The sequence below is a fragment of the Alternaria arborescens genome (assembly GCF_004154835.1).
Source record: "Alternaria arborescens strain FERA 675 chromosome Unknown contig_6, whole genome shotgun sequence".
Lineage (NCBI taxonomy): Eukaryota > Fungi > Ascomycota > Dothideomycetes > Pleosporales > Pleosporaceae > Alternaria > Alternaria arborescens.
The window spans coordinates 275,322-301,821 of NW_021167861.1; the positions used below are offsets into that span (position 1 = coordinate 275,322).

The window sequence follows — 26,500 nt, forward strand, 5'->3', positions numbered from 1 at the left end:
GAGGTGGTGGCACTTCACATATCGCAGTTTTGAGGGTGAAGGCGACTGGCACGTGTTGTGTGCCTCAGATGACGAGGAGCAGTTCGGAACAGCTGCGTGTGGTGGTGTTGATGATGGCTGTGGCTGGACCGACCAGTGACATGGATGGGCGCACCTGCCGATCAGGGCTTGGCACCAGGCGGTCAAGGAACGATTCAGGAACGGGCTGCATGGACGACAAACGGGCGTCAGATGTTCCGAGTCGCATGGCATGCGCGTTCCTTTTTGTGCCTTGAGTGGCAACAGACTGGGCGAGACTGTCAGGCACTATCGACCAAGTATTGCCAGGGTTCTCTGGTATACGCATCATGATGGCTTTTTGTCGAGCAAACGTCTTGGGGTGGGTGCAAAGGCCTATCACACATGTCATACCTTCCTCTAGTCGGGCTGCGGGGCTGCGCTATATCCTACAGGGATGCTGGCGCTTGGTCCCATTGCGCCTTCTCGTTTCCTCGCATGCTCGAGGCTTCTTTCCTTCTGCAATACGGCAGCTCGCTTTGGAGCCGCTCCCTGTGACGACGACGACGACAACATCCCCCGTTGACCACTGTACGATCGACTCAGTCTACCTTGCGAGGTTCTGTTCGCGATCCTGACATCTTCCCTCGTCCTCACCACTCAGATGAGCCCAAGTCAACTATGGATCGCCCACCACCCTACCAACGTCCGCCAGACGGCCCTGTGAACTACCACCCGCAGACGACGCAAGCGTATCCAGGCTACCCGCCAGCCTCGCAACCGCAACAACAGCCGCCCCACGCTGCCTACACCGTCGACCCGTACTCGATGCCCCGTCGCGACCCATTCCTCCCGTCAGGACCACAACATGCACGAGGCAGTAGTCAAGGACGGTCCGCTGGCAACAACGCGCCGCAAGGCCAGGCTGAGGGGCAAGGACAGGGTAGTTGGTCAAATACAGGTAGGTCTACATCTTTGCCCATGTCTTCAAGAGCACATCTGCGCAGTGCACAGGCCGGGGACAAAGCATCAGTAGTGTAGTCTGGACTCGTTTGCGCATTTTTGTAGCTCTTACCAGTCACAAAGGTGCTCAAGTCACCCAGGCTGCATTTTGACCTGAGTGTCTCAGTCCCTGTGGCACCGCTCGCGTGGCTGTCTGGGTGGTGGAAAGACAGGCAAGAGACGGTAGTGGGAAGACGTTGGCTGCATTGACGTGCGGCATGACACGTCAATTGCGAAAAAGCACTTCACCGCCCCTCTCGTCATATGAATGCAAGCAAATGCAGGCAGTGTTTCCCTACTAGTGTCGCCATAGCATCCCGAGCCACACCAACCGAGCATTTGGGTTGCAGAACGGTGCGCGCATTTGTCGGTGGAGTTGGCATGGGTCTGGCGAATTCTATGGCGCACTCCGCAGATGTGGCTCCTAGCTAATGCACGATCCGCGGGCCTCTAAACCTCTTTCGAAAAGTCGCGACTCAATGTCCGAGCTTGTGCTGATCCATGTCTTTAGCGCGACCGATACACTACGAGACTCATCGCTCTCAGACGAACCCTCCACCGCAAATGACGGCCTCCAACAATCCTCAACCGCCTGCGCCCTATAGCTTCGATGCTGCGCGCAACTCTTCGCTGAACGGCGCCAGTCCCCCGGCCTCTTATGGTACAGCCCCGCTCCCAAAAGCAATGGTTCAAGCTTTGTCCCAGACTAACTCTCCCTCCAGGCCCGTCTCACGACCCTCCACCTCCACCATCCTTCGCGCGACCCCAAATGCCTCCCCCATCCTCTCCCACGCAGCAGCATCTTCATGCATCCCAGTCGCAGCGTCCACAGTACACCTCCAACTTTGGCGCCAACAGAGAGCTTCCTGGCTTAGGGCAGGCGTTGCGACCAGGAAGCAGCATGTCCATCTCCTCTCTCATCGGCGGCGGGGGTGACACAGGGGCCCTTAATCAAACAACACAACCACAGCCCTCACCTCCCACCAACGCCTCATCCGCCAACGGTCACAGCATGCAGCCACCTTCGCCCCGGCGTGCCTTGCCAGCTGGCGCACGATCAGATTTCCCCCCGTTCCGTCGCCAGTCCACTCCAGAGCGCAGCATGTACGCTAGCAATACTTCGCGCTCATCCGAAGGACACGCCTTTTCGGCTGGCTCACCCAGACAGTCCTACAGCAACCAAGGTTCGCCTGCCCCAGGCCGCCAGTCGCTACCGCCAAATGCGCAATCCTACAAGCCGTTGAATTTCCCTGGCCATCGTCCATATGCGCACGATGCAGGGCGCCAGCCGTCTGGAAACGTCCCATCTCGACCGAACAGCCAGCCCATGGGTCCCCAAGGAAACACTGAACAAGAGGGGAGGTCCATGTACGATGGATTTGCAGGTCGGCGCAGCGCTTTTGGACCACCTGAGGAGCGACGACGCACACTGGGCGAGTCGCATCACGCAAGGCCCAACGCTGCAGAGCTCCTAGCGGGCACAAATCACAGCGCGTCCGAGAGAGATCGGCCTGTGACTGTGCACCCTGTGTCGCAATCTGGCTTCAGTCCCCCTCAACCACAACGCAATATCTCTGGCTCATCAGAACCTCCGCGCAGTCTTTGGCGTCAATCAGCGTCTACCGGTGCTGCTCGCGAGCTTCCCCAGGATAGTCGCGCAGAGGAGCCTCCACCGATGCATCGCACTTACGGCCCATACCCTCCGCACATGCTAGGTGGTCCTCGCTATGGCCCACCAAGCTCCGAGGAAATGCTGCGACGCAGTGTAGACCAGCTGGGCCACCGCGTTGTGGAGCAGTATCACGCTCCTCCTACCTCCGATCCCAACTCTGAGCGACATAGGACTGAGCCACTCGCGCGCTCTTTGTCATCCCGATCCCTATACGACCAGCCTCCCAAGATGGGTGAAGCCATGCAACACTCCAAATCACACATTGGCTTTGGCTTGGAAGCAAGCAGACGGACTGGCAGAGCGTCCCCACTACCACAAGCTGTTCAAGGTGCCCAGGCGCAGCCCTTGTCAATTGGCAAAGATCCTGGTATCAAAAGCGAATTCGGACGCATGTTCTCCGGCCTCGGCAGTGGCTTGGGATCGTCGACTCCGTCGCGGGGAAGTCCCATGCCACAAAACGGTCAGGGCTCATTTGAGTCGGACAACGGCGAAATGATGAGAAGGATCGGCTCTCAGCAAGGCAGAAAGCCGCCGAAACGAGTCAAGGACGAGGAAGGCATTTTCGACATGGAGAACGCTGACGGCAGAGGAACACCTGGCGCTCGTGGGGCTAAGCGGAACAAACACCACCATCATCAGTGAGTCTACTCAGCCTCTATCGAGGTATTTACTAACAGCATAGTCATCACCATCATCACCACCACAAGCCTGACGAGGACGCGTCCATGCCACCAGCCTCAACTTCGATTAACGGGCGACAAGCGAGCTTGCCACAAGCCGGCCCAGGCCAGTCGGTTCATCACCACCATCATATTGGAGCAAATCCACATCACCATCACCACCACCACGCCCCCCGAGTTGCCCACCAGCCGCCGCAACAAGTCACGAAGGTCCTCACTAAGGTCCACGACGTGCAACCTATTCTTGAGGAAGCTGCTAAGCGTCCTCGTAAGCATCTTGGATCGCAATTGTACGAAGCAAAGACAGAACTGCCAAAACCCAACTCGTCGCTAGACGATCAATTCGGATATGCCTCGAAACCCCAACGTTTGCCTCGCTTCGATGTCAACCCCATCAACTGCACTTTTACCATCAGGGTACCTCGATACTACCTAAAACCACGACAACGCCAGCATGTTGTGTTGGAGAGACATCTTTGGGGTGCGCGTGTGTATCGCGACGATTCAGACCCTATTGCTGCAGCGATCCATTCTGGGTGGATACGTGGCGAATGGGATGATACCGTTGATGTTGCTATGCTCGACCCACGCATCACCGCGCCCAACGACCCAACCGATGCTGCTGACGTTCTGATCAAGACCCCGGCCGCTCCTGTCACGCCGCCTGCCGACATGGACCTGCAGATTGAGATACTCATCCTTCCGCAACTCCAAGAATACACCGGGTCCGTCGAGTATGGCATTTCGAGCAGGAAGAGCAAAGCTCACGAAGGTCTCAGCTTTATGATCAACAAGATCCGATGGGTTGAAGAAGGCATTGGTAGCAGGGGACAGGAAAGGACAGCAGCAGCATTAAAACGACGGCTCGATGCTAGTGCGACTCTCCTTGCTTTGCAGAGTGGAATCGACGACGCTCACCGGGTCAACGGAATGGCCAAACTACATGCTTGATATTTAGCTGGCCTCATCAGAGTCCATGACACATAACGGCCGTCTGGAGATTGATTTCGCATCGCATTTTGTAGCGCAAGATGATTTTAGCATTGCTAGATACCCGCATCTTTATAGCTTGGACTATGGCGTAGGATTGCACATAGCGTAGGCGAAGTTTTGGTATAAGTATATGAAAGACGATATAATGAGCACTGTTGAATCCGTTGGGAAAAAATACAAGTCTTTAATATTGGTAATGGCCACACCTTTGTTATCAGGTTACCTACACGTGGGGAGAATAGTGGTAGCCATGTGAGATAACCAATCCCGCGGCGATCACACACTGCAGTACCAGAGCGATAGCGGTCTGGACGTACCCCAGGCTTGCGTGTACACATCTAGCAGCTTCGAGGAATAATCTACTCCGTTTTCGAGATGTGCATTTGATCCTCCTACCTTCAACACCCAAGCGACAGGTTGCTAGACATACAATACTTTGCCAGCCCACTGCCCCGCCACAACGACAGCTTGCGTGACGCCATCATCACAACGCGTACTGATGTCAAAAATGGGTCACACTCGGACCTACTCGATATCAACTGTAAGTTATCTTTTTTCTTGCGAAGATCTCCAGGGTGCACCATTGTTTTTCGCCGATTTACGACGACTGGCGTGCGACTACTACAACGTAAAGAAATTTCGCACCCATCCATCACGTCTTTCCGGCTTTCGGCGGCTTTAGTATGTATGGCATGGTTCTGGACTACCCCTAGCTATGCTGCTGGAGCCGTTGTCGTCATACCGCAGAAGCATGTGGCATCATGGCACACGACCGGAGAATTCGTAGCAACACGGCGACTGCTTGAAACTGGCCTGATGACGCCCATTGCTGGAGGCCGAGCCCCAAGGAACACGAATTGGTAGGCGCCAGCGACGACTGTTGTTGCACTGTCACGACTGCCGGTCAAGTGGACACAATCAACTGCAGCCAGAGCATCTGCTATCGAATGAGAATCACCCGTTACATCTGCTCCACCGTGCCCGCTAGCCTGGAGCCGCAATCCGAACGCTTGCTTTCTGGCTTGTGAAAAGAAGGACGCCGTACCGAATGCGGGGGAATCAACGTCAATCAATCCATCTCCTCTCGCTTCTTGACTGCCGGGCCGATCTCACGACTCTGCAACACGACATTCGACGTCCATACACTTATTGCTTCACCTAACAGACGATTCCAGCTCTGCGACTCCTGTGGCTTCTGTTGACCGCTTAGCATCTGTCCTTGCTGCATCCTTGATTAAAAGCCGCATTCTATCGCTGCATATCGGAATACCTTCGGCTAGATTTCCGATCTCATAACTTTTCTCAACTTCTTGTACATTCGCGTCGCCGTTACTGGATTTCAGGGAGCTGGACTCGCGGCACACAATGACAGACTCCAATGGAATTTATGCGCCAAATATGCGCGCAGTGCCTGCTGGCGAGTTCGTAAGACCAAGCAGAAAGACTAACGGTGCTGGTGTACAGGCCGAAGACACGCGGATATGCGTCGTCATGGTGGGCTTGCCTGCGCGGGGCAAGAGTCTGATCGCACAGAAAGGTAAGCTTCTCCTACAGAATCCTCTGCAACTGCTAATCCTTTGTCACGCAGTCGTTCGTTACCTACATTGGTTATCGATCAAATCAAAGACGTTCAACGTTGGACAGTATCGCCGTACTGCAACCCCTAACCCCTCCGCCGAGTTCTTCGACACCTCCAACCCCGAAGGAGAGCGCCTCCGAAAAGCAGCCGCCGAAGCAGCCGTCAATGACATGTGCAAGTGGTTTTCCGAGGGCAGGGGCTTGATCGCAATACTAGACGCCACAAACTCGACCAAGAGCCGTCGCAGGTGGATCCAAGAACGATGTGCTGCGGAGAACATCGAGACGTTGTTCGTTGAGTCAAAATGTGACGACGAGGATCTCATTATGAGCAACATACTGGAAGTAAAGACGACTTCTCCAGACTATGTTGGCCAGGACCCCGAGGAAGCTGCAGCAGATTTCCGCAATCGTATTCGCAACTACGAGAAGGTGTACCAGACAATAGACGAAGACGAGCGCGACCTTACATATGTCAAGCTTATCGACGTGGGTAAGCAGGTCATCATCAACCAGATCCAGGACTATCTCCAGAGTAGAGTGGTGTACTACTTGATGAACCTCCACATCAAGCCGCGTTCGATCTGGTTATCGCGAGTAAGTAATCTTTGCGAGACTACGCTATGAAAGCTAATCGTAGTAGCACGGTGAATCCGAGTACAACCTCACAGGACAAATCGGTGGAGATGCCAACCTCTCAGAGCGAGGCGACGCCTACGCGCATGCGCTTCCCGGCCTGGTTGCGAAATCTGTTGGCGACGGCCGCAAACTTACTGTCTGGACCTCAACCTTGAAGCGAACGATTCAAACCGCACGATTCCTTACATTCGAGAAGTTGGAATGGAAAGCGCTCGACGAACTCGACTCCGGTGTCTGCGATGGCCTTACATACGCTCAAATCGAGCAAAAATTCCCCGAAGACTTCAAGCAACGCGATGAGGACAAGTACAACTACCGCTACTTGGGTGGAGAGTCATATCGCGACGTTGTTATCCGCCTCGAGCCCATCATCATGGAGCTAGAGCGCAGCGAGAACATTTTGATCGTCACACACCAGGCCATTCTCAGGTGTATCTATGCATACTTCATGAACGTACCGCAGGAGCAGAGCCCATGGATGGAAGTCCCACTACACACGTTGATCAAGTTGACGCCCAAGGCGTACTCTACACAAGAAGAGAGACTGAAAGCCGATATCCCGGCAGTCAGCACCTGGCGAGGTAAGGGCAGCAAGGCTGAGCATCAGCCTGCAAATGGCAGCACATAGGCCTAACTCCATCCAGCTCCCGGGGAAATATGCTCGGCGCCGCTTCCCTTGGGAGCGGATGTGGGAAGAATCCTTACGAACTAGCATCGACACTATAGACGGACAAAGAAGGTTATGTGGGGTTTGCGTTTTGATCGACTCAAGGTTAATCTCTCGGCGTGTGTGTGTTAAGCATTTGGCATAGATTGGCATTTCAGCGTTTTGGTCACATCACTAGACGGCAATATCCTAAGGTCGACGGTCAAAGGGAGGAGGTGTCGACGTTTCAAGGCATGACAGTAGCTACCAGATATCAATGTCAAAGGACATCCTGATATTGAGTCTTTTATTCAGCGATGCATATGCTCTGACTTTTCAATTAGCTACGATGCAAGTAGTAGGTGAAGTATCAATAAACAAGCATATGTGACAGGTCTTGGAACGCTCAATCGTAGTGTCTTGTTGCTGCCACCTTCCCATCTAAGCCTTCCCCGCGGACATTGACCATCAACATCGAGACCCCACTCAGCTTCCAAGCTCCCTCCACATCCATACCCAACGCGCTCCAACAACATCCCGCAACACAGACACTGAGTTTGTCGCCAAAATCTCCCAGCAATGCAACAATGACATGGCAGCCCCCAACCTCGGCCAACGCAAACTTCCTTAGCCAACACGACACCGAACAACAACAATACGAACAACTCACAAGCAACATGACCAGTTCATCATCTGCAATCCCTGGTGGCCACGCACCCACTACTAGCGGTGGTATACCTGGAGAATATGGATTCAATACTCCACACAGTGCACATCAAGGACCGAATACACCTACACCCCAACACCTAGCCGGTAGTTCCAGCGCTGGCCCCAGCAACGATGCCAGCGCGGGGTGGTTCGACGCGTCGAGAGTATATCAGCAATCGCCACAGGGACAAGGATCGGGGCACAAACAAGCAGGAGGAGGATTAGGAGGAAGCGGCAGTGGTAGTGGTATAACTCCCAGCAAATCCATGCTGGAAACAAGAAGGAGTCTACAAGCGCGAGGCAAGAACTACCATTTTGGCGCAGCGGGACCGCAGGGGAAGGATTGGGAGGAGAGGCAGAGAAAGGATGAGGCGATTAGTATATTGGAGAGTGAGGAGATGCTTATGTGGATTGCGGGGGTGAGGAATGAGGTATGGCGATCTCTCTGTCCTCTCTTATATTTGTATTGTGGTGGATCTATGCTAACTCTTGATTCATGAGACAGAGCATACCGCAAACGCGCGCGCACTATCGGAACGTCGTCCTTGGCCTTACAAAATGGGAGAAAGATGCTGTAGCTTGGCGTGATGAGTGGGAGGTCCAAGGCTCGGGAGGTGGATCCGCAGAAGGGCAGAGTGTGGCAGGTGGAAGTCCGGCGAGAAGTGCGAAGGGCAAGGAGAGGGATATCGCCAAGATGAGAAAGAGGGTTAGTTCTGGACAAGGGCACGGTTGAAGTGGGGGTAATTCAAGGTAGATGTGGATTGATTACGGCGTTGGATATTGTGGTTTTGGCATTTATTAGTTCATGGGAAAGGACAGAGCACGGTTAGCTTTATACCCCTTGGCATTTTCCATATCAAGCATTCAATGAGGTTTTGTAGGCAAGACGAACAACGTTACTATTTCGCGTAACTATCTTTCCGTCTCATTCTCATGTGTTTTGAGATCATAACATGGCATTCGCCAAACGCCGTATCGTATCATCATGCCTGGCTCAAAGCATGATACCTTTCAAGGTCACAGGCACTCGAATCCGCGAGTGCCTCCAGCCACTTGTCTGAATAATTGTTTCAAGTCCAACATCTTACCCCTCACATGCCTTCTTCCATACCTACATTCCTCCACCAAGGCTTCTCCCCATCGCTACTCGCCTTATCGGCAAACATATCCGCCGCATCGCCCACCTGTCTCCTCTCGCTAATTTCCCTACTCACCTGACCAGACAACTTCAACTTCATCGCCTTGCTGGCCAGGAAAGGGTTGTACTTTCGCGAACCGTTACCTTGTGCCATTCCTCGGGATGACCGGATGAGTTCGCTCGACGTCCATCCGCCCCTCATGACGGGTAATTGCTATTGCAGAGGTTCTGATGACGAGGAGAGGCGGTTGAGGTGGAGGTAGACGTCGGTGCCATATCTAGGTATGAAGTGTTAGTGAATGCGCTATGTTAGGAGTGGGTTCTTGCTTACCCTTCCATGGAAATCAACTTCAAATCTCCTCCAAAGTAGCGTGCGTATAGCCTCGATATGGGTAATCCGTAACCGAATCCAGCCATGGGAGCTTTGAAGTCGCTCTTGTTGAAGTCAGGGTCCAGGCTCGGCGTTTGGTCGACAGTCGTATACATGTACGTCCATACTAGTGGAATGGAGGATCTAGGGATGCCGCCTCCTTCGTCCGAAATCTTGATGGTGATATCTTCCTTGCCCTCTGCAACGATGACCTTGGTCACAGGGAACTCTTGCTTATCTTCACCATGTCTCTCCACCACAGCACGAAGCGAGTTCTTGAGGGTCTCGAAGAGCATATGTGACAAATGTCCAGGCACGTACATGAAGCTGATGTCCGGATTGCATACGAGCTGGACCTTTGGTGCGTCAAAGAGTCCGTAGTGATCCTCGCAAACGAAGCGCGCATTCTCAATAGCTTCCTGGGCGAGTTCTTTGACATTGGTCTTTGTGCAAATTATTCCGACGTAGTTGGGATCGGTCCGCGAGCGTTGGTCTGTCAGGGCGATGTGCTGGCCGATGAGCATACGAATACCGATACGCGACATATAGAAACGGTCGAGGAAAGCTTGGATATTGTGGTCGATCTGCATCCTTTGTCGCTTGCGTTTCCACTCAAGGATGCCCTGCGCAACGGTGGTCACGACGCTGTCATGCCGCCTCTTGATCTTCTCCAATGTGTCTGCGAACTTTGTGTTGTATGCGCCCAGCTCTGGTGGCCAGTCTTGTCCGTCGTCAGCCGCAGCATAGTATCTTCGGCTTGCGCCCTTGACTTCCTTTGTGATGCCACCGCCGTTTCCGTTCGAGTTTCCATTTCCGTTGCCATTCGTCGTCGGCGCGGATCGGTATTGTCCAGTCTTGATGCTAGGGTTCTGGGTCGGCTTGCTCATCAAGTTCTTGTCGCCGCTCTTCTTGGCTGGTTTTAGTAGTCGCTCTTTGATCTCGCTCGAGAGGGTCGGCCGGGGTAGTTCGACGAGTTCCTGTTGAATGAGTCAACGCGCTCCAGCGAGAACCTCAGCAATACACACTTCAAACGACTGCGCATACCAATCGCGCACTCTTTGTATAGACGGCATCTCATTGAGGCCATCTGGAAGTTCATTGAGTTCTTGCACTCGGTGTGCTAACCGTATGGGCAGTTCCTCGGAGAGGAATTGTGACGCGCGGAAGAGGGTTCCCGTAGATGGCTTCTCTCCAAATTGGACCATTTGACGTAGAGATACACCTGATAGGACATTAGATGGCTGCTAGGAATGACTATGGGTCCTACATGCCCGTTGCTGGAAAGTTGCTATAGTGCTATCCAAATGTTAGCGACAACTCAGGCTATGCGACAGACTCGCCTACTTTGATGGTATCCATCAACCTCTCGCTCCGTTTCCACGACATGATGCCAATTGTCGAGGCCGTAACGGCCTTTGTCGCTGCGTCTTCGCCAAAGTGGTGTTGGTGGTGGTGTTCACTGTCGAGCTACCGAAGCCCAGCTCCGCCCCACTATGACGCTAATTGGTCGTGATGGCACAGGCCGAGGTAACGACGCGTTTGTATGCTCGGAAGCGGGTTGAGAAAGTGAAGGATGGAGTGGAAGAGAGACACATGTGCTCGTGTGCCCGGTGACACAGACTAGATGGTTGATGTACACGGAGTCTTCCGGCGATGACACCACTGCGACGAGCACCTGCGCTTCCCCCACACTTGAACTGCTTTCACGTGGAGAAGATGGGCAAAAGGCGCCACGAAACCTCGCGCTTAAATCACTGGTATCCCGCACTTGACGAGACCGAGTGTGTCAATCTTTGGCTCATCTTTGTTTTTACCGCCCACGTTGTCCTGCCCTGACTGGAACTGTTGTCATTGCAAATGCTCTTCCGCAAGCATCCCAAAGCTCCAGCCACACTACCCTCGGCTAGCTCTCGGAGAAAGCACCGGCAGAGCGCATGTTCCCAGTTCCTGGCTGCATGTTCCTCAGGCCCGAGCAGTGAGCATGTTCGGTGCTCGCGTGAGTCGCACCCTTGTGGCTAGTCCTGAGCTATCGTTGTTAGTCTGTACATTTTGTGGAAATATCGCGCAACGTGTCAGAAAATTTGCCATGTATGCCATTGGCTCAGTCTATGGAGGTTTGTAGGCGTGCAATTGATGGTTCCACCAATTCTGCATCTTTGGAAGACGACATTAAGTTGTTCAAGACTACAGGCACTGCAACCTATTCACAAGATCATATTGAAGCTTAGGTATGGTCGGTAGAGGAGATTTGGTATTTCGAAAGTGCCACTAAGTTCCAAACTGGCTCTATGCTGCACCAAAGTCGAAAGACGCCCTGAAATGATACACCCAACATAATCTACATGGAGGAGTAATGCGCTCTACTGCGCTTACCGCCTCCGTCGTTCGTCTATCATCGATGATGGTACAATCCAAACAGATTTTGGGTCGAAAAGGTATTAGAGAAAGGTCATGGCGTGTCGAGAGGATGGAATAAACGTTCGTATGACGAGAGACGCTTATTTGGTCTCCTCAGCGAGGAAGGTGATCAAGTCGTTACGGTCCTTGGGCTTCTTGAGACCACCGAAAGCCATCTTGGTTCCGGGAATGTACTTCTTGGGGTTCTCGAGGTACTCGAACTGTGATGTGTTAGCCGATGAATCTGCCAGACGTGTATTTGTGTGGCGAGACGTACGAGAGTGTCGTTGTTCCACTCGATGCCCTTCTGCTTGTTGGCGTCGGTGTATGAGAAACCCTCGACCTGACCGGTCTTACGGCCGAAGAGACCGTGTAGGTTGGGGCCGATCTTGTTGCCCTCACCCTCCTTCAGGGTGTGGCACTGAGCGCAACGGGTCTTGAAGAGGTTGGCACCCTTCTTAGAATCGCCTGTAGAAGATGTTAGCCATGTGCTGTGGACGATTTTTCTTTTACAGCCGAACAATCCGCCACCGTCACCCCTTTGTCGCAAAGCTGCCACCTTGTGCACACCGCTTCTTGAGCGGCACACTACCCAGCCAGTAGGCCACAGATAGTCTGCTGCTCATGAGGTTCGCATCTCGTTGTGCGCGCGGGCTCAATGGCTGGTGGACGCTCGTGGACAAAGTGGAAAACGGCCGATGACGTCCGACAGGTGTCAAGAAAACGTACCCTTCTCGAAACCCATTTTGAAGATGTGAGGTTGGTTTTGGTAAGATTAAGTGTTGGTGAGGTGAAGTGGTAAGAGGTAGTGTGGTCGTGGTCGTAGTTGAGAGTCTGCTTGGGAGAAAAACTGGCGAGGTAGGAATTGAGAGACTTGTGAGAGTTTTAAGAATCCTGCCGTTAGCCGCGATGAAATGACGGGCCTTGACGCGAGCACGGGTCACGGGATTAGCCAATCAGATGACCACTATAAGTCAGTAGCAAATGTGCTCGGGTGGAACCGGTCCGGGATGGCAAACGGGAATCGCGATGGAATGGCGGTGCAGACGCCGAATCTGGTCTCTGTTCCTCAGCCAACTTGCCGTTAGTACTTTCACGCCACGCCGCCCACCGCGACTCCCTAAACTTTTTTGCTACTAACTCGGCAATCTCGCGTGGAGCTTGTAAGGTGATGCCGTCACCAATCTAAGAGATGTTGCGCTGGCTGCTATGGGCAAATTCAGCATTCTCCGTAGCGCCAACCATGGGAAAAGAAATCATCTTTCTTTTCTCCGGTGGTTGAAATAGAAGCGTCTGGACTATCTGGCCGCCCTGCAGGATGCTTCGTCCCCGTCCCTGCTTTTGGCACCAAATACGATATGTGAAGCCTGTACAAGGGTCCGCAAATCGATGTGACATCCACTAACCCGCGCACCTCCACGCTTCTGGTCCCCTAACATAACGGGCCAGGGTCATGAGTATTGTCCTCTGTTATCTGGACAGCAGCACATTACTATTTCAAGTGCCGACCAGGATCGTCACTATTCCACCCTCGTCACAAGCAGCCTTCTAGTGTTGGTCAGTCACACTTCAGCCCCAGCTGAACGGTTGACATCATCGTTTGCCCCGCCACACCTCGACAGACCGGATGGACCAGATTCCGGGCATTCTATATGCCGATGAGGACTTTACCACATGGCTAATACTCGGTGCCAGCAGAGGCATAGGGCTAGAGTTCGTCAGACAGCTGTTAAATAAGAACGAGCGCATCATCGCTACTGTACGAGAGCCTTGGGCTGGTCATGCCAGTGGCTTGTGGGGACAAGCGGGGAGCGATCATGGCCGATGCCAAATGTATACATGTGACATTCTGTCAGAGCAGAGCATCGAGGTATGCGTGTCTACTAAATGCTACAGTACCATCTGAGATGAACCAAAACTGATCATGTACAGAAATTCGTTGCGCAGTTGGCAATGATACCGAACCTAAAGATAGACTATGTCGTGCTAAACGCAGGTGTTTTAAGGTACCCGAATGTAAGTCCCGACATCGTCGACAGCATGCAAGGGAGCCGCACTAACCGATGTAGAGGGCCACTGAGCTGTATGTTCTCCATTACCCAACCCGTTGCGCCTTGCTGGTTCTGGCTAAAGCGTGCATTTCCAATAAACTTCAATTGCTCTCAGGCACTTGTAGTATCGAAGGTTAACATCTGGCAGATCGTTCGACGAGTTCGCTTTCCATCTCCACACTAACACAATCGGGCCTATCATCACAGCCCAGAAGCTACTACAAACGAACATTCCTATCGGCACCATCACATTCATGTCCAGTGATTCGGGCTCCCAAGGTAACTTCCGCGAAATGGAAGATGGCTTCGCTGCATATGCTGCCTCTAAAGCTGCACTCAACATGGCGGTCAGACACATGGCTGCTGAGTTGAAGAGGAAAGACGATGACACCATCATCCTATGCATGCACCCAGGGGAAGTTGCAACAGACATGGCGAACGTCCAACTGCCATGGGAAGTCCAAGGCATAATCACGCCAGAGGAGTCGGTCATGAAGATGATCGAAGTCATCAAAAGCAAAGGCATACAGCACAGTGGTACTTTCTGGACTTATGAGAACAAGGTCAGTACATTAAATCCTCACTCCTGGATCGTTGACTAATTTCGGGTTAGCCATATGTCTGGTGACAACTGGTGACGCTCATGGTGGTTATGCCTCTCATCTCATATTCTCGCATACTCTTCACAAAATCTCCGCTAGGCAGTACCTATACCCATCTAATAGAATGCATATACACCAGTGTTTCATCAGCTATGAATTTTGCATTCTATATGAACATTCAAGGACTTAAGTCCGATATGACAGATGATCACCAGTCGTGTTCGCAAACACTTCCCTATGCCTGTCACCCTAATCCGATTCTAAGCCCTGTATGCTCCACCCTCGATCTCGCCAGCCATTCTACGGACTTCGTCTGTATCCCAATCCAACCGCTCAGCACCAGTGGGTAAGAGATATTCGACCAAGATCCGTACCGGCGTGTTCACCTTCGCCTCCTCCTTCACGGCCGCCTTCTCCTGTGCTCGTGGGCTCATCTTTGCGATATCTTGTTTGTGTCCAGGATGCTTTGCAATCAAGACTTTGCTATTCGTGTACGTTGAGAGCTTCGATCTCGCAGGACCTACCTCGCCATCTTGACGGAAGACATTATGCCCTCGCTTTCGTCGCTTTCGCTGATGCAAGTCGCCGTCATCCTCAAGCTCGCTGTCAACGACAATAGTATCGGGAGGGAGCTTTGTGCTTGGTGTAGACAAGTCCTTGACGTTGGGTAGTGGATTAGCTTTAGAGCGCCTCCAAAACGAAGGGCAGCCACAAACGCCATCTTGCTTTTTATTCTGAGGACACTTGCGTTTTCCCATTGTGATAACGGCTGGTGCTGATACGTCTTGGGTTGCGAAAGTAATTAGTGCATGGGAGTCTTCCTGTTGTTGCAGTCGCGCGAACAACAGTTAGGAATAGCGATATGAGGACGTCAAATTTATAGTTGAGAAAGAATAGGTAAATTATAACTGTTGTTGGTGGTGAGGTATGCGGCAAGTAAGAGGTGCCTTCACCTACGCACATCTAACAAAATCCCCGAGACTAAGTACGAAGTGTTTAGAATACACGACGCCTACCGATATGCAACGTATCTACATGAAAGCTACCACAACCTCCCAATAACACTCGCTGCAACCTTGACCGCAACCAACGTCCCGACAGCCAACACCCCCACTCCGATCCCGAGCGCCTTCAAGTTCCTCAACTCATTACTGAGAGACACCTTCTTCCTCTCTCCGATATTACCCAGATGTGTCAAGGTATCATATTGTGGCACATACTTGAAATCAAATGATGTTTCCATGCCTGCCAATCCCCACTTCGCCTTCACTATCAACTGCCAGAAGATGTCCTTTGCGCGATCTATTCGTCTACGATCCGCATCGGGGAATAAACGATATGTGTAGCAATAGAAGATGAAAAAGAGACATTGGCCCGCCATGAGCGACCAGTAGTAAGCGGAAACGCGCTTTAAGCCGAGGCGGTCGCAGAGCGCGTTACCATTCAACCAGCGTGCACTGGCAGTCAACATGTCTGCCGAGGAGAAAGTTGGAGGCTCTTCTTTGAGGGCGTAGATGATATTGTTTGCCATTGTTTTGGACATTTCTGAGGGGTCGACTTCGTGGTAGAGGAGTGACTCCATGATAGCCTTTGCCTTTGCTGGGGTCGACAGCCATTCATCGGGTGTGCCCATCAAGTACCCGATGTAGCGCCATAGGGCTAGGTAGTCGTCAATCTCTTGCTTCCTAAGGAATATGCCTTGGCGAGGGAAACTGAGGTAGATGAGTGTAGAGGAGAAGGTGCCGATCGTTGCTATTTGATCCAGATCATTAATCGGTATCCCCCATTCTTCGACGTCGAAATAACTGGGTCGCTCCTTAGCGAGCTTCATGATGCGTTGTCGGACTGCGGCGTGTAGGAAGCGGACGCGTATCGACGAGGCGAATCCCTCCCCGCCTGGTTTGAGTCCGTCTAGTGTTCGTGTGCATTGGAGGATATGCTGTGTGGTTTCGAAGAGTCTGCCTCTTGCAACCTTTGTGCTAAAGCCTCCAGTTCGTGCTAATGTCTCGACCACTCGCGCGGCGCCCATTCCTCCTAGTAGCGATTGGAAAGTAAGACCAGTCAGGGCAGGCCCACCGTAGCGGTAGAACACATCTTGCCCTCTTGCGATCTGGTCCCAGTCCACCCAATCTGGTACGGTCTGTACTTCGCGCCAAAGCTCTGCAAGCTTGGGATCGGAGTCGTGATGCTCTTCCAGTAAAGTATAGAGGTCCCTCTTAGGTACCGGCAATGGTTCCTTCTTCTCTTCCTCGGTGCCCGGAACTGACGATAGCGCGGCACGATTACTATCGTTCCTTGGCAAAGCACCCTTGTGCGGTGGCGAGATAGCGTTCAAACGATCAAGACATTCCTCTGCCAGAACATCGTACGAAAACTTCATAGGTTTCATCTGTTCCGGAGTCAGATGTTCAGGCGTCCACTCGAACCGGTAGCCCCAGCAGCTGATAGCGGTTAGTACGTGCGATCAATAGTCTTCCACTTCCGGACATACTCTCTGGTGTTGGCTGTCCGCCTTTGGAACGGGTTCGACAAAGCCATGCTTGGGCAAAGATGAGTGCAGGAAAGACAAACTTCGCTGATGATATGCCAAACGCTCAGATAACGGACGAAGCAGAACTGCAGCACAAGTACGGCGAGGATATTCCGTCATATGATACCGAGGCCCTAGCGCGCATGGGTGCGAGGGGATCCACTTCCATTTTGCCGCATTCGCCCCGCGATCGAAATCCTTGGAGGAAACTGCCACCGAAGCGTTGCTGTCGAGATAGCGTGAAGAGGCACTGACATATGTTCGTTGATGTCACCACTCACGGTAGACTCGTTCGCCTACTAGCGCGGGGACAATGCTTGAGGGAGGAGCCGATTTGGACGTAGTTTTACCCTAGTACTAGCTTAAATCGAACGCTTTCCGGATACAACCAAGTATTACAACTACATCGTATAAAACTCTTCGACTCTTTGACTATGCAGCCAACTTGCCCTTCAAAAGGTGAACAGCGGAATTCGTTCCACCACCCAGTATGTATAGTAAAGCACCTTGATCCGGTCCGAAGGCGTCCCTATTGGGTTCCTCGTCACAGTAGCCATGCCAAAATCACCGAACCAGTAGAGCCCGCAGCTAAGCAGAATAGCTGCAATAGCAAACCCAAATGGTGCAGGTTGCTTGAACAAACAGAAGATGCATGCAAGGATATTGATCAAGGTCGCGAGCCCGGTCAAGCCAATATACGCAAGCAACACAATAAAGATAGCAGAGCCGATGAGGTTTCCAACTCTGCCATCTTCTTCTTCGACTGTGATTCATGAATTAGTTCTGGCTGTATACAAGACAAGTCCTTGTGACTTACACGGGAACGAGTAAAAAGCATATATTGAGAAGAACGACACAACCAGAAGTGGGACCGCCCAGAAGCATGCGAAACCAAGTCGATCGCTAAACATGCAGTGTATATGGATGACGTCCACCAGAACGTGGAGTACGATCTGCATCCCGGCAAGTATCAGCAGTGGGCGGGATCCTCGTGTGCGAGCCATGGTAACGCCTGCAAGGATGACGGAGACGAGCGAGGAGAGTGTGACTACTGCGATGTTCCAGCGTTCTTTTTTGAGTGCCATCCACGGAAGCAAAGGCCTCACTCCAAGGAAGTGACAGAGCATAACGTAGAAGGTAAGGGCATGAGAGACAGCGCCTAGAACCCCGTATGGTATACCGTAGACTTCGATGTGCTGCCTGAGGTTCTTTGCGTTTGTGACTTCGAGGGCTCGGGGCTCAGGTCTTGGTGTGTAATAGTCAGCTGGGAATGCCTCTGTCGAAATGACAAGATAAGCTCCGAAAATCATGATGGTAAAGAACTGGCTAAATCGTGTAGACATCCTGGACATGGTTGACGGCTCGTAATCAATGGAAGACAGTAATAGTTCAAGATAGAGAGATACCAAACTAATCGACAAAACTTAGGGTGCAGGCACATATTTGAAGTGCCGTTGTCACCCTCTTCGATATGCCGAGTTGATCATCGCTGAACCTCCATACCTCAATAGAAAGCTTTCCGCCGAAGGCGCTCCACAAACTGCACAACGTTCTACATTTGGTGATAAGGTCAAGGACGTTGTGGCCCCCCATCTACACTAGTCATGCGCCCTCCGGCTACTAAGAAACAATCCCAACGAACGGAAAACGCCACTGAACCTAGCTGCACTTTCCGACCTTGTAGCAGTTTTCGTTATTTGCTCCACAACCGCTCGGTCTGTTATCGGAGGCCTTTGCAATCTCATGTGTACATGGGAAGAAGACGAAATAGGTTCAAATTGACGAGAGTTGGTCGCAGGAAGCGAGGTACCGTCTTGGCTTTTATGGCGCCTAAGCAGTACATCGATGGAGTTGATGTCCAACACATAGGAAGCAGAGAGAACCAGTAGCTGAATGCGAGAATTGGCGCTGGAGAAGTATTGAAAATGAGACTAATGATAGATGAAAATAAAGCCTTAAGGCTGTGAAGGGAGGGCAGGACTCAAGCTGTCAAGGATATGCGCAAGATGAGAAGGACCGAGGATACGAACGTAAGGCAAAGATCGTCGAGATTGTCAGGCAAACTCTTGCAGCAAATGGTTCTAATGCTAAGTCGCAAATGGCATATCGCCTTGGAGACTTTCAAGCGAACAGGGCCTGAGTCTCGAGGGGTGCGAGGGGTGCTGTATCGCGACAAGATGAGGAGAGTAAGGAGCGGGCAGTGTCTTGAATGAACGTTTACATAGGAAAAGATTGAAGTACCACCAATTGAGATGGAGGGTGCAATAAACTATTCTGTACGACGATGCATGTTAGATTCTGCAACGATGGTGTTGGTGGTGAAATGGATGTTAGTCGCCTGCCTGTGGCAAGAAGTGCAGGTCCGTGCGATAATCTGATGAACTTTGAGAATAGAGCACCGGCGAATCTCAAACATCGACCATCATGACTTGCCACAACTGCGCCAGAACGACGCTCAGTCTCTTCATCCGCTCTTTCGTAAACTCCGAGCAACTCTTCACTGCTCGAAGGCCGATACTACGCCCGCAACAATCGCGATTTTTGACCGATGCGCGCCGACCGCGCAAAGCGTCTACCATACCCACCGCGGAACCACCAAAAGCGGACCCCGAAATCGAAGTAGAAGATGCTCTCACAGGAGAGTTAGAACGAAAGAATGAGCGTCCGGCATGGGCAGTGCAAAAGGAGGCTTTAAAAGAGAAACTAGGAGGCGAGGCGTGGAATCCGCGCAAGAAGCTGTCGCCCGACACCATGGAAGGCATACGGCACCTGCACAGCACACAGCCCGATAAATTTACCACACCCGTCCTTGCAGAGCACTTCAAAGTCTCACCCGAAGCCATTCGTCGCATACTCAAGAGCAAGTGGCGACCATCCGACGAAGAATACGAAGCGAGGATGGAGAGGTGGAATAAGCGTGGAGAGAGAATATGGTCTAACTTGGTAGAAATGGGAATCAAGCCGCCGAAGAAGTGGAGAGAAATGGGTGTGGGTCGGGCAGAGAATGGGGAGATGCCCAGGTGGAAGTCAAGAAACCGGAACCAGGTGGGCATTAGAGACAGCGTCAACGACAACTTCAAAGACTATATGCCGGACGAGGATCTCATACCGACCGTGGACAAGTCAGGGAAGTCAAAAGCGACGACCAGCCGCGTACCGCTGTCAGAGAGACTGTGAATGTCAGAACTGGCAACGCAGCGTTCAACCACAACTACACAATACATGTGGACCAGTCGTCTGAATAGATACAATCATTCCACAAGGCATGATCCTGCTCATGAATCTGGCCGTCTGATATAGCCATCTAGTCTGTTATATAGTTCCAGTCAACCTGATCTCGAACGGGAAATGCGAGCAAGTAAGTCACCCACAGAATCGCGGCATTGTTCAACATAAATATTTCAGATTCTGCTCCCGATCTACTCTCCGGATAGAGCGCTTGTGAGTTTGTGATTAGACACTCTTGATCATATCCAGGCCTTTCTAACAAGCCACGTGAGAGTGCGGGGTATAACCATCCAAGACTCATTCTGCAATCATCATCACACCCATCTTATCGTCATTTTCCCTCATCCCCAATGCGTCTGCTAAACACGAAAACGCGCGAGCTGTTCAATGTTCGGTCAGACTATCCGGAGTATGCCGTGTTGTCACATAGATGGGACGCCGAGGAGTATGTGTGTAAGGACCTAATGGAGTACTCTCGGACAAGCAAGAAAATTCAGGGGTTCTGCGACCTGTTAGAGAAGATGGGAATTCAGTACTGTTGGGCGGACGTATGCTGTCTTGACATGACGTCCCGTTCTGAACTTAACGAAGCAACTGTTTCAATGTATTCATTGTCCAAGAATGCTACACTGAATTGCGTTCATCTTTCGGATATAGATGAATCTATGGAGAGCTGCGCCAACGCAAGATGGTTCACTCGATCTTGGGCTATGGCTGAATTGCTTGCTCCAAAGCCCGATCGAATGTTCTTCTTCGACCGCACCTGGAAGCCCCTAGGCTCTAAACGGGATCTATCCGAGACCATCAGCAAGGCCACTGGAGTTCCTGTCGACGTGCTCACCCATCGACGTGATCCGATGAGTGCTACTATTGGCGAGAAACTATTCTGGGCATCGGATAAGGACGCCTCGAACCAAGAGGACCATATCTACGCCCTTATCTCCCTTCTAGGTTTGCCGATGGACATGCGACCTGGCGAAGGCAAGGCCGTCGCGACAATGCGCATGCAGAAGCACATTTTGGGTAACCTCGAGGATTACACGGTATTGATGTTGAAGAGGCCTCTAGGAATAGCGCGCCGCCCTCCTGAGGAAATGGAAGATCCTGAGCTGCAAATGGAGCAGCCATCATGGAGCCAGTTAGACCTACACTCACCGATCGACCTTGTTTCTACCAAAACCCTCAGCAAATACCTTCCTAAGCTTCACAAACCACCCGATAGCCCTCAGCTCACAGGGCGGGGACTCAGAGTCACATTGTTGGCGAAACGTGTTGACTCGTATCTCATAGCTTGGACATACTGTACACAAGTACGAAGTGGAAAGGTGTACGCTGTATGCATCCGCGTTGTGCCAGTTGATTCGGCTAGTGATACGCAAAATGCGTATTTTAGGGGAAACACGAATGGCCTTGTATGTTATGTAGCCGAAGATCGCTTGAGGTCGTTTCAGTACAAAGATGTTTATTTCGACATAAATCCGGACGCGTAAAGAGCGTTCCTGGAGAACAAGGCAACATAGAACGTCTGTGCTAATACAACAACTATCTTAATACATTATAAAATGACATCAGTCCCCATTACCTAGTCGTGACGATGCAAATACGCAAGCCGCAAGCGCCCATCGCCGAAGGAAGCTTTCACTACTTTCACATTACGGTCCTTCCACAAGTGAGGCAGCACGAGTTCCGTATCTTGTTGGAACAAGTTGTCCCCGTTCCTGTACATTTCGTAGAAATGGGGTTTGATCTCCGTCCAATCATCACCAGGTACAAGGCCATAACTCCAATGGTTCTTAGCAAAATGACAAACCAGAACAAAGCTATCGAACGCGTCTGACCAGGCCGACGAGTACTGCATGTATCCGACGAAAACCCCAGTATGCCCAGCATACAGCATTTTCTCCGATTGCGACCAGCTGCCTACAGGCTCTACGTAGTCTAGTGTGGCTTCTTCTGGAGTCTGGATGGACAAGACGTTTTTCTCAATTGCGTCTGACTGTTCGAGCGAGAGAGTCTTGACATGGAAAGATCCATCCGCAGCCGTGAGTTCTTTATTCGCTACATCGCCGCCGTGTAGTGTCTCAAGCTTCTCGCAAGGTCGAGCGCGAACAAATAGGTTCGTCCCAACCTGCCGGAGAAACACGCCGAGATTTTCTCCTTTCACATATCCATGGTTGATTGGAAGCAAGAAGCAGCCACTTTTCTCATCTTGAGCGAGCGATAAGTGGAATCGTATGCCGCGATTGGTGATGTTGTACTCTCGGGAATGAATCGAAGCATCCGGATTGACTACCAATGTATGCATACTCTCAAATTGTTTTGGAGAGGATGCTAAGAGACCAGTATACTTCTGCTTCTTGACCTCACTACACCAGGCAAAGATTGACATATCCGTGCTTTGCTTGATGATCTCCTCCTGCAACCGTAAGAATGCTTTCGAGCCTTCTCCGTACAACAATGGCATATTGATGTCGAAGATTCCGAGTAGGCAGTATGCGATATCTTCGATGTACTTGGTTTCGCGAGAGGATGCCCACGACATGCGTACCGCTACAGGCACATCTGCAAGCGGAGTTGAACCATTCAACACCCCAGTTTGAATTCTCGTTATAGCGTGAATCTCTTTACAGAGTTTGATCCGATCGCCACGATAATTCCATTTCTTGTCGTAAAAGCTAACTCTCTGAGGAGCTAGCAATTCCTGGAGCGTCCACCCACGTTTGAACCACTTCGACTCGCTCAAGCTTTCCTTGGACGTTGCATCCCAATCCGACAAGAAAGCGATACAGGTTTGAGCTCCTTGATAGTATCGAAACATCGAGTTGATTGCCTGCGACAGTTCCACGCTGCTTGTCTTGTCGATGCAACACGTGTCAATCCAGATGCGGTCATATCCCATCTCCCGTGCTTTTTCACATGCACTCACGATCTTTTGGTACCCAAATAATCGTAAGGCTTGATTACCTTGCATATCTTGATAAGTGACCTCTTCCTCCTCCCATCGGTGAGAAAGTATGGCATACTTGACAGTATGGCTTTCCTCCTCTTCTCGCAGCTTAATAGTCCACGTATCGAGTAATCGCATGATGGTAGCTATGGACGCTTTCAGTCTACTCAAGTATAAATACCAGATACGAAAGAAAACATGGATATGTCGTTCGAAGATGCCCAAAGCTGAGATGTCAGTGAGGCTGTAGATTATGTAATAGGCATAGGACTGACGTGGTTGGTTGACTCGCGCCAGCTACATCAGCAGGTGCTGAACATACCTATCGTTTCATAACGCTACGCGTCTTGTCGGGTCGAGAACAAACTATCTCCGTCAAGCACGTGTCCGCTGCTTGGTCCAAAGAAGCCATATCTACGCTAGTCCGCGTCTGTGTTGCGGTACTTGGCGTCTTGATTGGCCTCCTGTCCTCGCCTAAGCTGTGGCATTGGCTGTGCAGGCCTTTCGAATGTAAGCAACAAACCAAGCCTGTCAATTTGCCTCCAAATACCAGGAGATGATATCCTACCTCATGTAGATTGTTCAAAAAGTAGAAGAGTGGAGAGATCACGACAGCGTGTGGATCCCAGAGGACAGCTGCAACAAGAGTACAACGAATAACTTAGGTTCAACGATTTTCTTGAATTACGGGGAGGGGGATGTGGAGCTTCAGTCAGTCTTGGTGATGACCGGAAGTGGCGTTCAGGCATGTTAAATCTCTACATTGACGGAGAGGTGGCTTGTAGATTTCTTTAACTTGACATTATTCTTATCCTATACTATCTTGCTTATTGTATATTCTTGAATCCAGGCTCGATCTTCCGCAAACACTAGGTTCATCGACCTCGATATGCATCTTTGCACAACAGGCATATCAGATGCAACGTCCCATCTACTCAGTCATATCCAACACAACTCTGCCCTGTAGCTTCCCTTCATGCATCTCGTTGAATACGTCTGTGAGCTTATCCATCTTCTCCATCCTGAAATGCGTCTTGACGATTCCACGTGCCGCAAACTCCATGGTCTCAATAGCCTCCTTCCGCGATCCCACAGCTGATCCAACAATCTGCAATGACTTGGCGACCAAGACACCAGGGTTCGCGCTCTTGATGGGTACAACATCGCCCTCAGGGATACCGACACAGACCACGCGACCACCGAACCGAAGAAGATCGACTGATTGAGCGTACGCAGCGTTGTTTTGCGTACATACTACGACGGAGTGTGCGCCGAGGCCGTTTGTGAGGGCTTGAACGGCTTCGACCATGTTCTCTGTGCCGTCTACGGGGATGAAGTGCTCGGCACCGCTCTCCATGATGATGTCCTTCTTGGAAGAGTGGTCGATGCCAATTACGCGGTGACCGATTCCTCGAGCACTGAATTGTACGGCCAAGTGACCCAGTCCACCTCCAGCACCAGCAATCACGACCCAAGCACCCGATTCGGCATTTGTCTTACGAAGTGCGGAGTAGACTGTTACACCAGCGCAGAGGAGGGGTGCAGCGGCTGCGGAATCGAGGCTTTCGGGGATGGGTGTGACGTAGTTTGCAGGAGAGAGGACGTATTGCTGAAAGGTACCTGGTGTGTAGTATCCTGATACTTTCTATCACACATGTCAGTTTCCGTTTTCAACAAAGCAACAAGCAAAACTTACACCAGAGAAACACGAAGCATCGATTCCCGCTCTGCAAGCCTCACACGCCTCGCAAATCCCCGCCATCCACTTGATTCCCACGCGATCTCCAATCTTGACTGCCGAGTTCTCTGTTCCAGGACCCATCTTTACAATCTTTCCTACACCCTCGTGGCCACCTACTTGCCCTGCCTGCGTAGGAAATGGTAGCGTTTTCCAGGAGTTCGTCATAACACCCAGATCGGAATGACAAACACCAGAGTGTGTGAGGTTGATCAAAACTTCACCCGCGCCTGGCTGGGGCATCTCCAGTTCGACAACCTTGGTTGAGATAGAGCCGGGCGCATCATAGATGGCGGCTTTGTATTTGGCGGGGAGGGACATCTTGAGCAATTGTATGCTACAAAATCAGGCGTAGGAAGTATGGGTAGGAGATGCTGCGTGGGAGGAGGAAGAGTGACTAGAATGGATGAGTAGAAGATGAACCAACGAAAACTGACAGACAACTCCGTACATATACCTTTCCCCGCACCCATCAGCCACCATCCAGACTCCCTCCCTCCGACTAAGCACACTACCCTTACTCTACGTAAGCTACTTACCTTATCTCCACCCACAGCCTGGGAGGTAGTCCATCATACAAATCCACTCCCCACTCAATTCACCTACCGGACCAATCGCGCACACAGCAGATTCGGACCGCTTCACGTAGTCCAAACGGAAGCTCTACGCGTTGACTTACTCTTAAGATTATTATCAGATAACAACCGAAGCCGAGGCAACCAAGGACGCGTGATCAAGGTCAACTTTACCCCGCAATTGGAGGTAGGAAACGCGCCCAGCGCCGAAGCTACGTCAAGCGGGATACGGATGTGGGGTTAGCGACCGTGCCGTTGGGCGATAGTCGGGGGAACATTGATCGCAAAAGTCGGACATCTTGGATTCCGTGATGGATTTGATTTTGTCTCCATTCATGGCAGGCATTTCGGAAGTCATGATTGTCTGCGGTTCCAGAGCGCCGAGCTCCACTCTTTGCGGATAGCGGGGACCTGCAGTGGTCGTGATTATATACTCCTGTGCAGCTCAACGGCAGTACGCGAAGTCGCTGCCAAGATAAAGGATTCGGTTTAGTGATACGGTGGAAAGAATACGTAAACAATAGGATGGGATACTATTAAATGCTGCGATCCTAATCTTCCGAGATGATAAGCCGTGTGCTGCAACGACGGTTGTAAAACAAGAGTGGATAGAGTCCTAGTGATACATTCGGTGGTTTTGCATTCTGATCTTGACAAAAAAGGAAAAACAATGGGACGGTGGATACAACTTGTAGTAATGCGACTGTGGCAGCTTCAGCCACCGAACTTAATCTCGGAGGATACGTCATCGTGGATAGTCGTAAAGTTCATGCAATGGCAATTGATTTTGACACATCGGGAAGTCATGGGTGAAGATTATTGTGTAAAGTGTTGAAAATAGATCTTGTAGACAGCTATGATACAAACAGCCTAAATCCATCCAAAGCACCCATTACTGATCAGCAGTATATTAAATATGCTGCGTAGCACCTCCCTTTCCTCCTATCGGAAAAGCGTATTGAAAGTGGTATAGTACAGAATCATTCGCGCATGTAAGCGTTAGGGGCGT

General features: G+C 51.4%; 15 protein-coding genes across 15 annotated transcripts; 6 read left to right on the forward strand and 9 right to left on the reverse strand.

The window, feature by feature from the left end:
- Positions 1–64: 64 nt before the first annotated feature.
- Positions 65–349, reverse strand: AA0111_g3297 (hypothetical protein; the record flags this gene model as incomplete). The annotated part of the gene is made up of 1 exon (XM_028649165.1): positions 65–349. The coding sequence occupies one exon, from the start codon at positions 347–349 to the stop codon at positions 65–67; it is 285 nt and encodes a 94-aa protein (XP_028508936.1).
- A 329-nt stretch (positions 350–678) lies between these two features.
- Positions 679–4,302, forward strand: AA0111_g3298 (hypothetical protein; the record flags this gene model as incomplete). Its single annotated transcript, XM_028649166.1, has 4 exons — positions 679–958; positions 1,511–1,660; positions 1,722–3,309; positions 3,354–4,302. The coding sequence occupies 4 exons, from the start codon at positions 679–681 to the stop codon at positions 4,300–4,302; spliced, it is 2,967 nt and encodes a 988-aa protein (XP_028508933.1).
- A 1,407-nt stretch (positions 4,303–5,709) lies between these two features.
- Positions 5,710–7,189, forward strand: AA0111_g3299 (Fructose-2,6-bisphosphatase; the record flags this gene model as incomplete). Its single annotated transcript, XM_028649167.1, has 3 exons — positions 5,710–5,881; positions 5,933–6,519; positions 6,566–7,189. The coding sequence occupies 3 exons, from the start codon at positions 5,710–5,712 to the stop codon at positions 7,187–7,189; spliced, it is 1,383 nt and encodes a 460-aa protein (XP_028508934.1).
- A 605-nt stretch (positions 7,190–7,794) lies between these two features.
- On the forward strand, positions 7,795–8,648 carry AA0111_g3300 (hypothetical protein; the record flags this gene model as incomplete). Its single annotated transcript, XM_028649170.1, has 2 exons — positions 7,795–8,346; positions 8,421–8,648. The coding sequence occupies 2 exons, from the start codon at positions 7,795–7,797 to the stop codon at positions 8,646–8,648; spliced, it is 780 nt and encodes a 259-aa protein (XP_028508703.1).
- Positions 8,649–9,006: 358 nt separating this feature from the next.
- AA0111_g3301 (hypothetical protein) lies at positions 9,007–9,255 on the reverse strand (the record flags this gene model as incomplete). The annotated part of the gene is made up of 1 exon (XM_028649171.1): positions 9,007–9,255. One exon carries the CDS (start codon positions 9,253–9,255, stop codon positions 9,007–9,009), a length of 249 nt encoding a protein of 82 aa, XP_028508749.1.
- Positions 9,256–9,267: 12 nt separating this feature from the next.
- AA0111_g3302 ([Pyruvate dehydrogenase (acetyl-transferring)] kinase) lies at positions 9,268–10,628 on the reverse strand (the record flags this gene model as incomplete). The annotated part of the gene is made up of 3 exons (XM_028649172.1): positions 9,268–9,331; positions 9,385–10,400; positions 10,449–10,628. The coding sequence occupies 3 exons, from the start codon at positions 10,626–10,628 to the stop codon at positions 9,268–9,270; spliced, it is 1,260 nt and encodes a 419-aa protein (XP_028508704.1).
- Positions 10,629–11,921: 1,293 nt separating this feature from the next.
- AA0111_g3303 (hypothetical protein) lies at positions 11,922–12,565 on the reverse strand (the record flags this gene model as incomplete). Its single annotated transcript, XM_028649173.1, has 3 exons — positions 11,922–12,041; positions 12,098–12,288; positions 12,550–12,565. 3 exons carry the CDS (start codon positions 12,563–12,565, stop codon positions 11,922–11,924), a joined length of 327 nt encoding a protein of 108 aa, XP_028508705.1.
- Positions 12,566–13,447: 882 nt separating this feature from the next.
- AA0111_g3304 (hypothetical protein) lies at positions 13,448–14,473 on the forward strand (the record flags this gene model as incomplete). The annotated part of the gene is made up of 4 exons (XM_028649174.1): positions 13,448–13,690; positions 13,753–13,836; positions 13,890–13,903; positions 14,020–14,473. 4 exons carry the CDS (start codon positions 13,448–13,450, stop codon positions 14,471–14,473), a joined length of 795 nt encoding a protein of 264 aa, XP_028508701.1.
- Positions 14,474–14,733: 260 nt separating this feature from the next.
- Positions 14,734–15,231, reverse strand: AA0111_g3305 (hypothetical protein; the record flags this gene model as incomplete). Its single annotated transcript, XM_028649175.1, has 1 exon — positions 14,734–15,231. The coding sequence occupies one exon, from the start codon at positions 15,229–15,231 to the stop codon at positions 14,734–14,736; it is 498 nt and encodes a 165-aa protein (XP_028508702.1).
- A 284-nt stretch (positions 15,232–15,515) lies between these two features.
- On the reverse strand, positions 15,516–17,011 carry AA0111_g3306 (hypothetical protein; the record flags this gene model as incomplete). Its single annotated transcript, XM_028649176.1, has 2 exons — positions 15,516–16,914; positions 16,965–17,011. The coding sequence occupies 2 exons, from the start codon at positions 17,009–17,011 to the stop codon at positions 15,516–15,518; spliced, it is 1,446 nt and encodes a 481-aa protein (XP_028508748.1).
- Positions 17,012–17,455: 444 nt separating this feature from the next.
- On the reverse strand, positions 17,456–18,355 carry AA0111_g3307 (hypothetical protein; the record flags this gene model as incomplete). Its single annotated transcript, XM_028649177.1, has 2 exons — positions 17,456–17,766; positions 17,821–18,355. The coding sequence occupies 2 exons, from the start codon at positions 18,353–18,355 to the stop codon at positions 17,456–17,458; spliced, it is 846 nt and encodes a 281-aa protein (XP_028509175.1).
- Positions 18,356–19,427: 1,072 nt separating this feature from the next.
- AA0111_g3308 (Required for respiratory growth protein 9) lies at positions 19,428–20,180 on the forward strand (the record flags this gene model as incomplete). Its single annotated transcript, XM_028649178.1, has 1 exon — positions 19,428–20,180. The coding sequence occupies one exon, from the start codon at positions 19,428–19,430 to the stop codon at positions 20,178–20,180; it is 753 nt and encodes a 250-aa protein (XP_028508700.1).
- Positions 20,181–20,941: 761 nt separating this feature from the next.
- On the forward strand, positions 20,942–21,721 carry AA0111_g3309 (hypothetical protein; the record flags this gene model as incomplete). The annotated part of the gene is made up of 1 exon (XM_028649179.1): positions 20,942–21,721. One exon carries the CDS (start codon positions 20,942–20,944, stop codon positions 21,719–21,721), a length of 780 nt encoding a protein of 259 aa, XP_028508747.1.
- A 92-nt stretch (positions 21,722–21,813) lies between these two features.
- On the reverse strand, positions 21,814–23,316 carry AA0111_g3310 (hypothetical protein; the record flags this gene model as incomplete). Its single annotated transcript, XM_028649181.1, has 1 exon — positions 21,814–23,316. The coding sequence occupies one exon, from the start codon at positions 23,314–23,316 to the stop codon at positions 21,814–21,816; it is 1,503 nt and encodes a 500-aa protein (XP_028508971.1).
- Positions 23,317–24,109: 793 nt separating this feature from the next.
- On the reverse strand, positions 24,110–25,237 carry AA0111_g3311 (Alcohol dehydrogenase 2; the record flags this gene model as incomplete). Its single annotated transcript, XM_028649182.1, has 2 exons — positions 24,110–24,823; positions 24,875–25,237. The coding sequence occupies 2 exons, from the start codon at positions 25,235–25,237 to the stop codon at positions 24,110–24,112; spliced, it is 1,077 nt and encodes a 358-aa protein (XP_028508970.1).
- Positions 25,238–26,500: the final 1,263 nt, after the last annotated feature.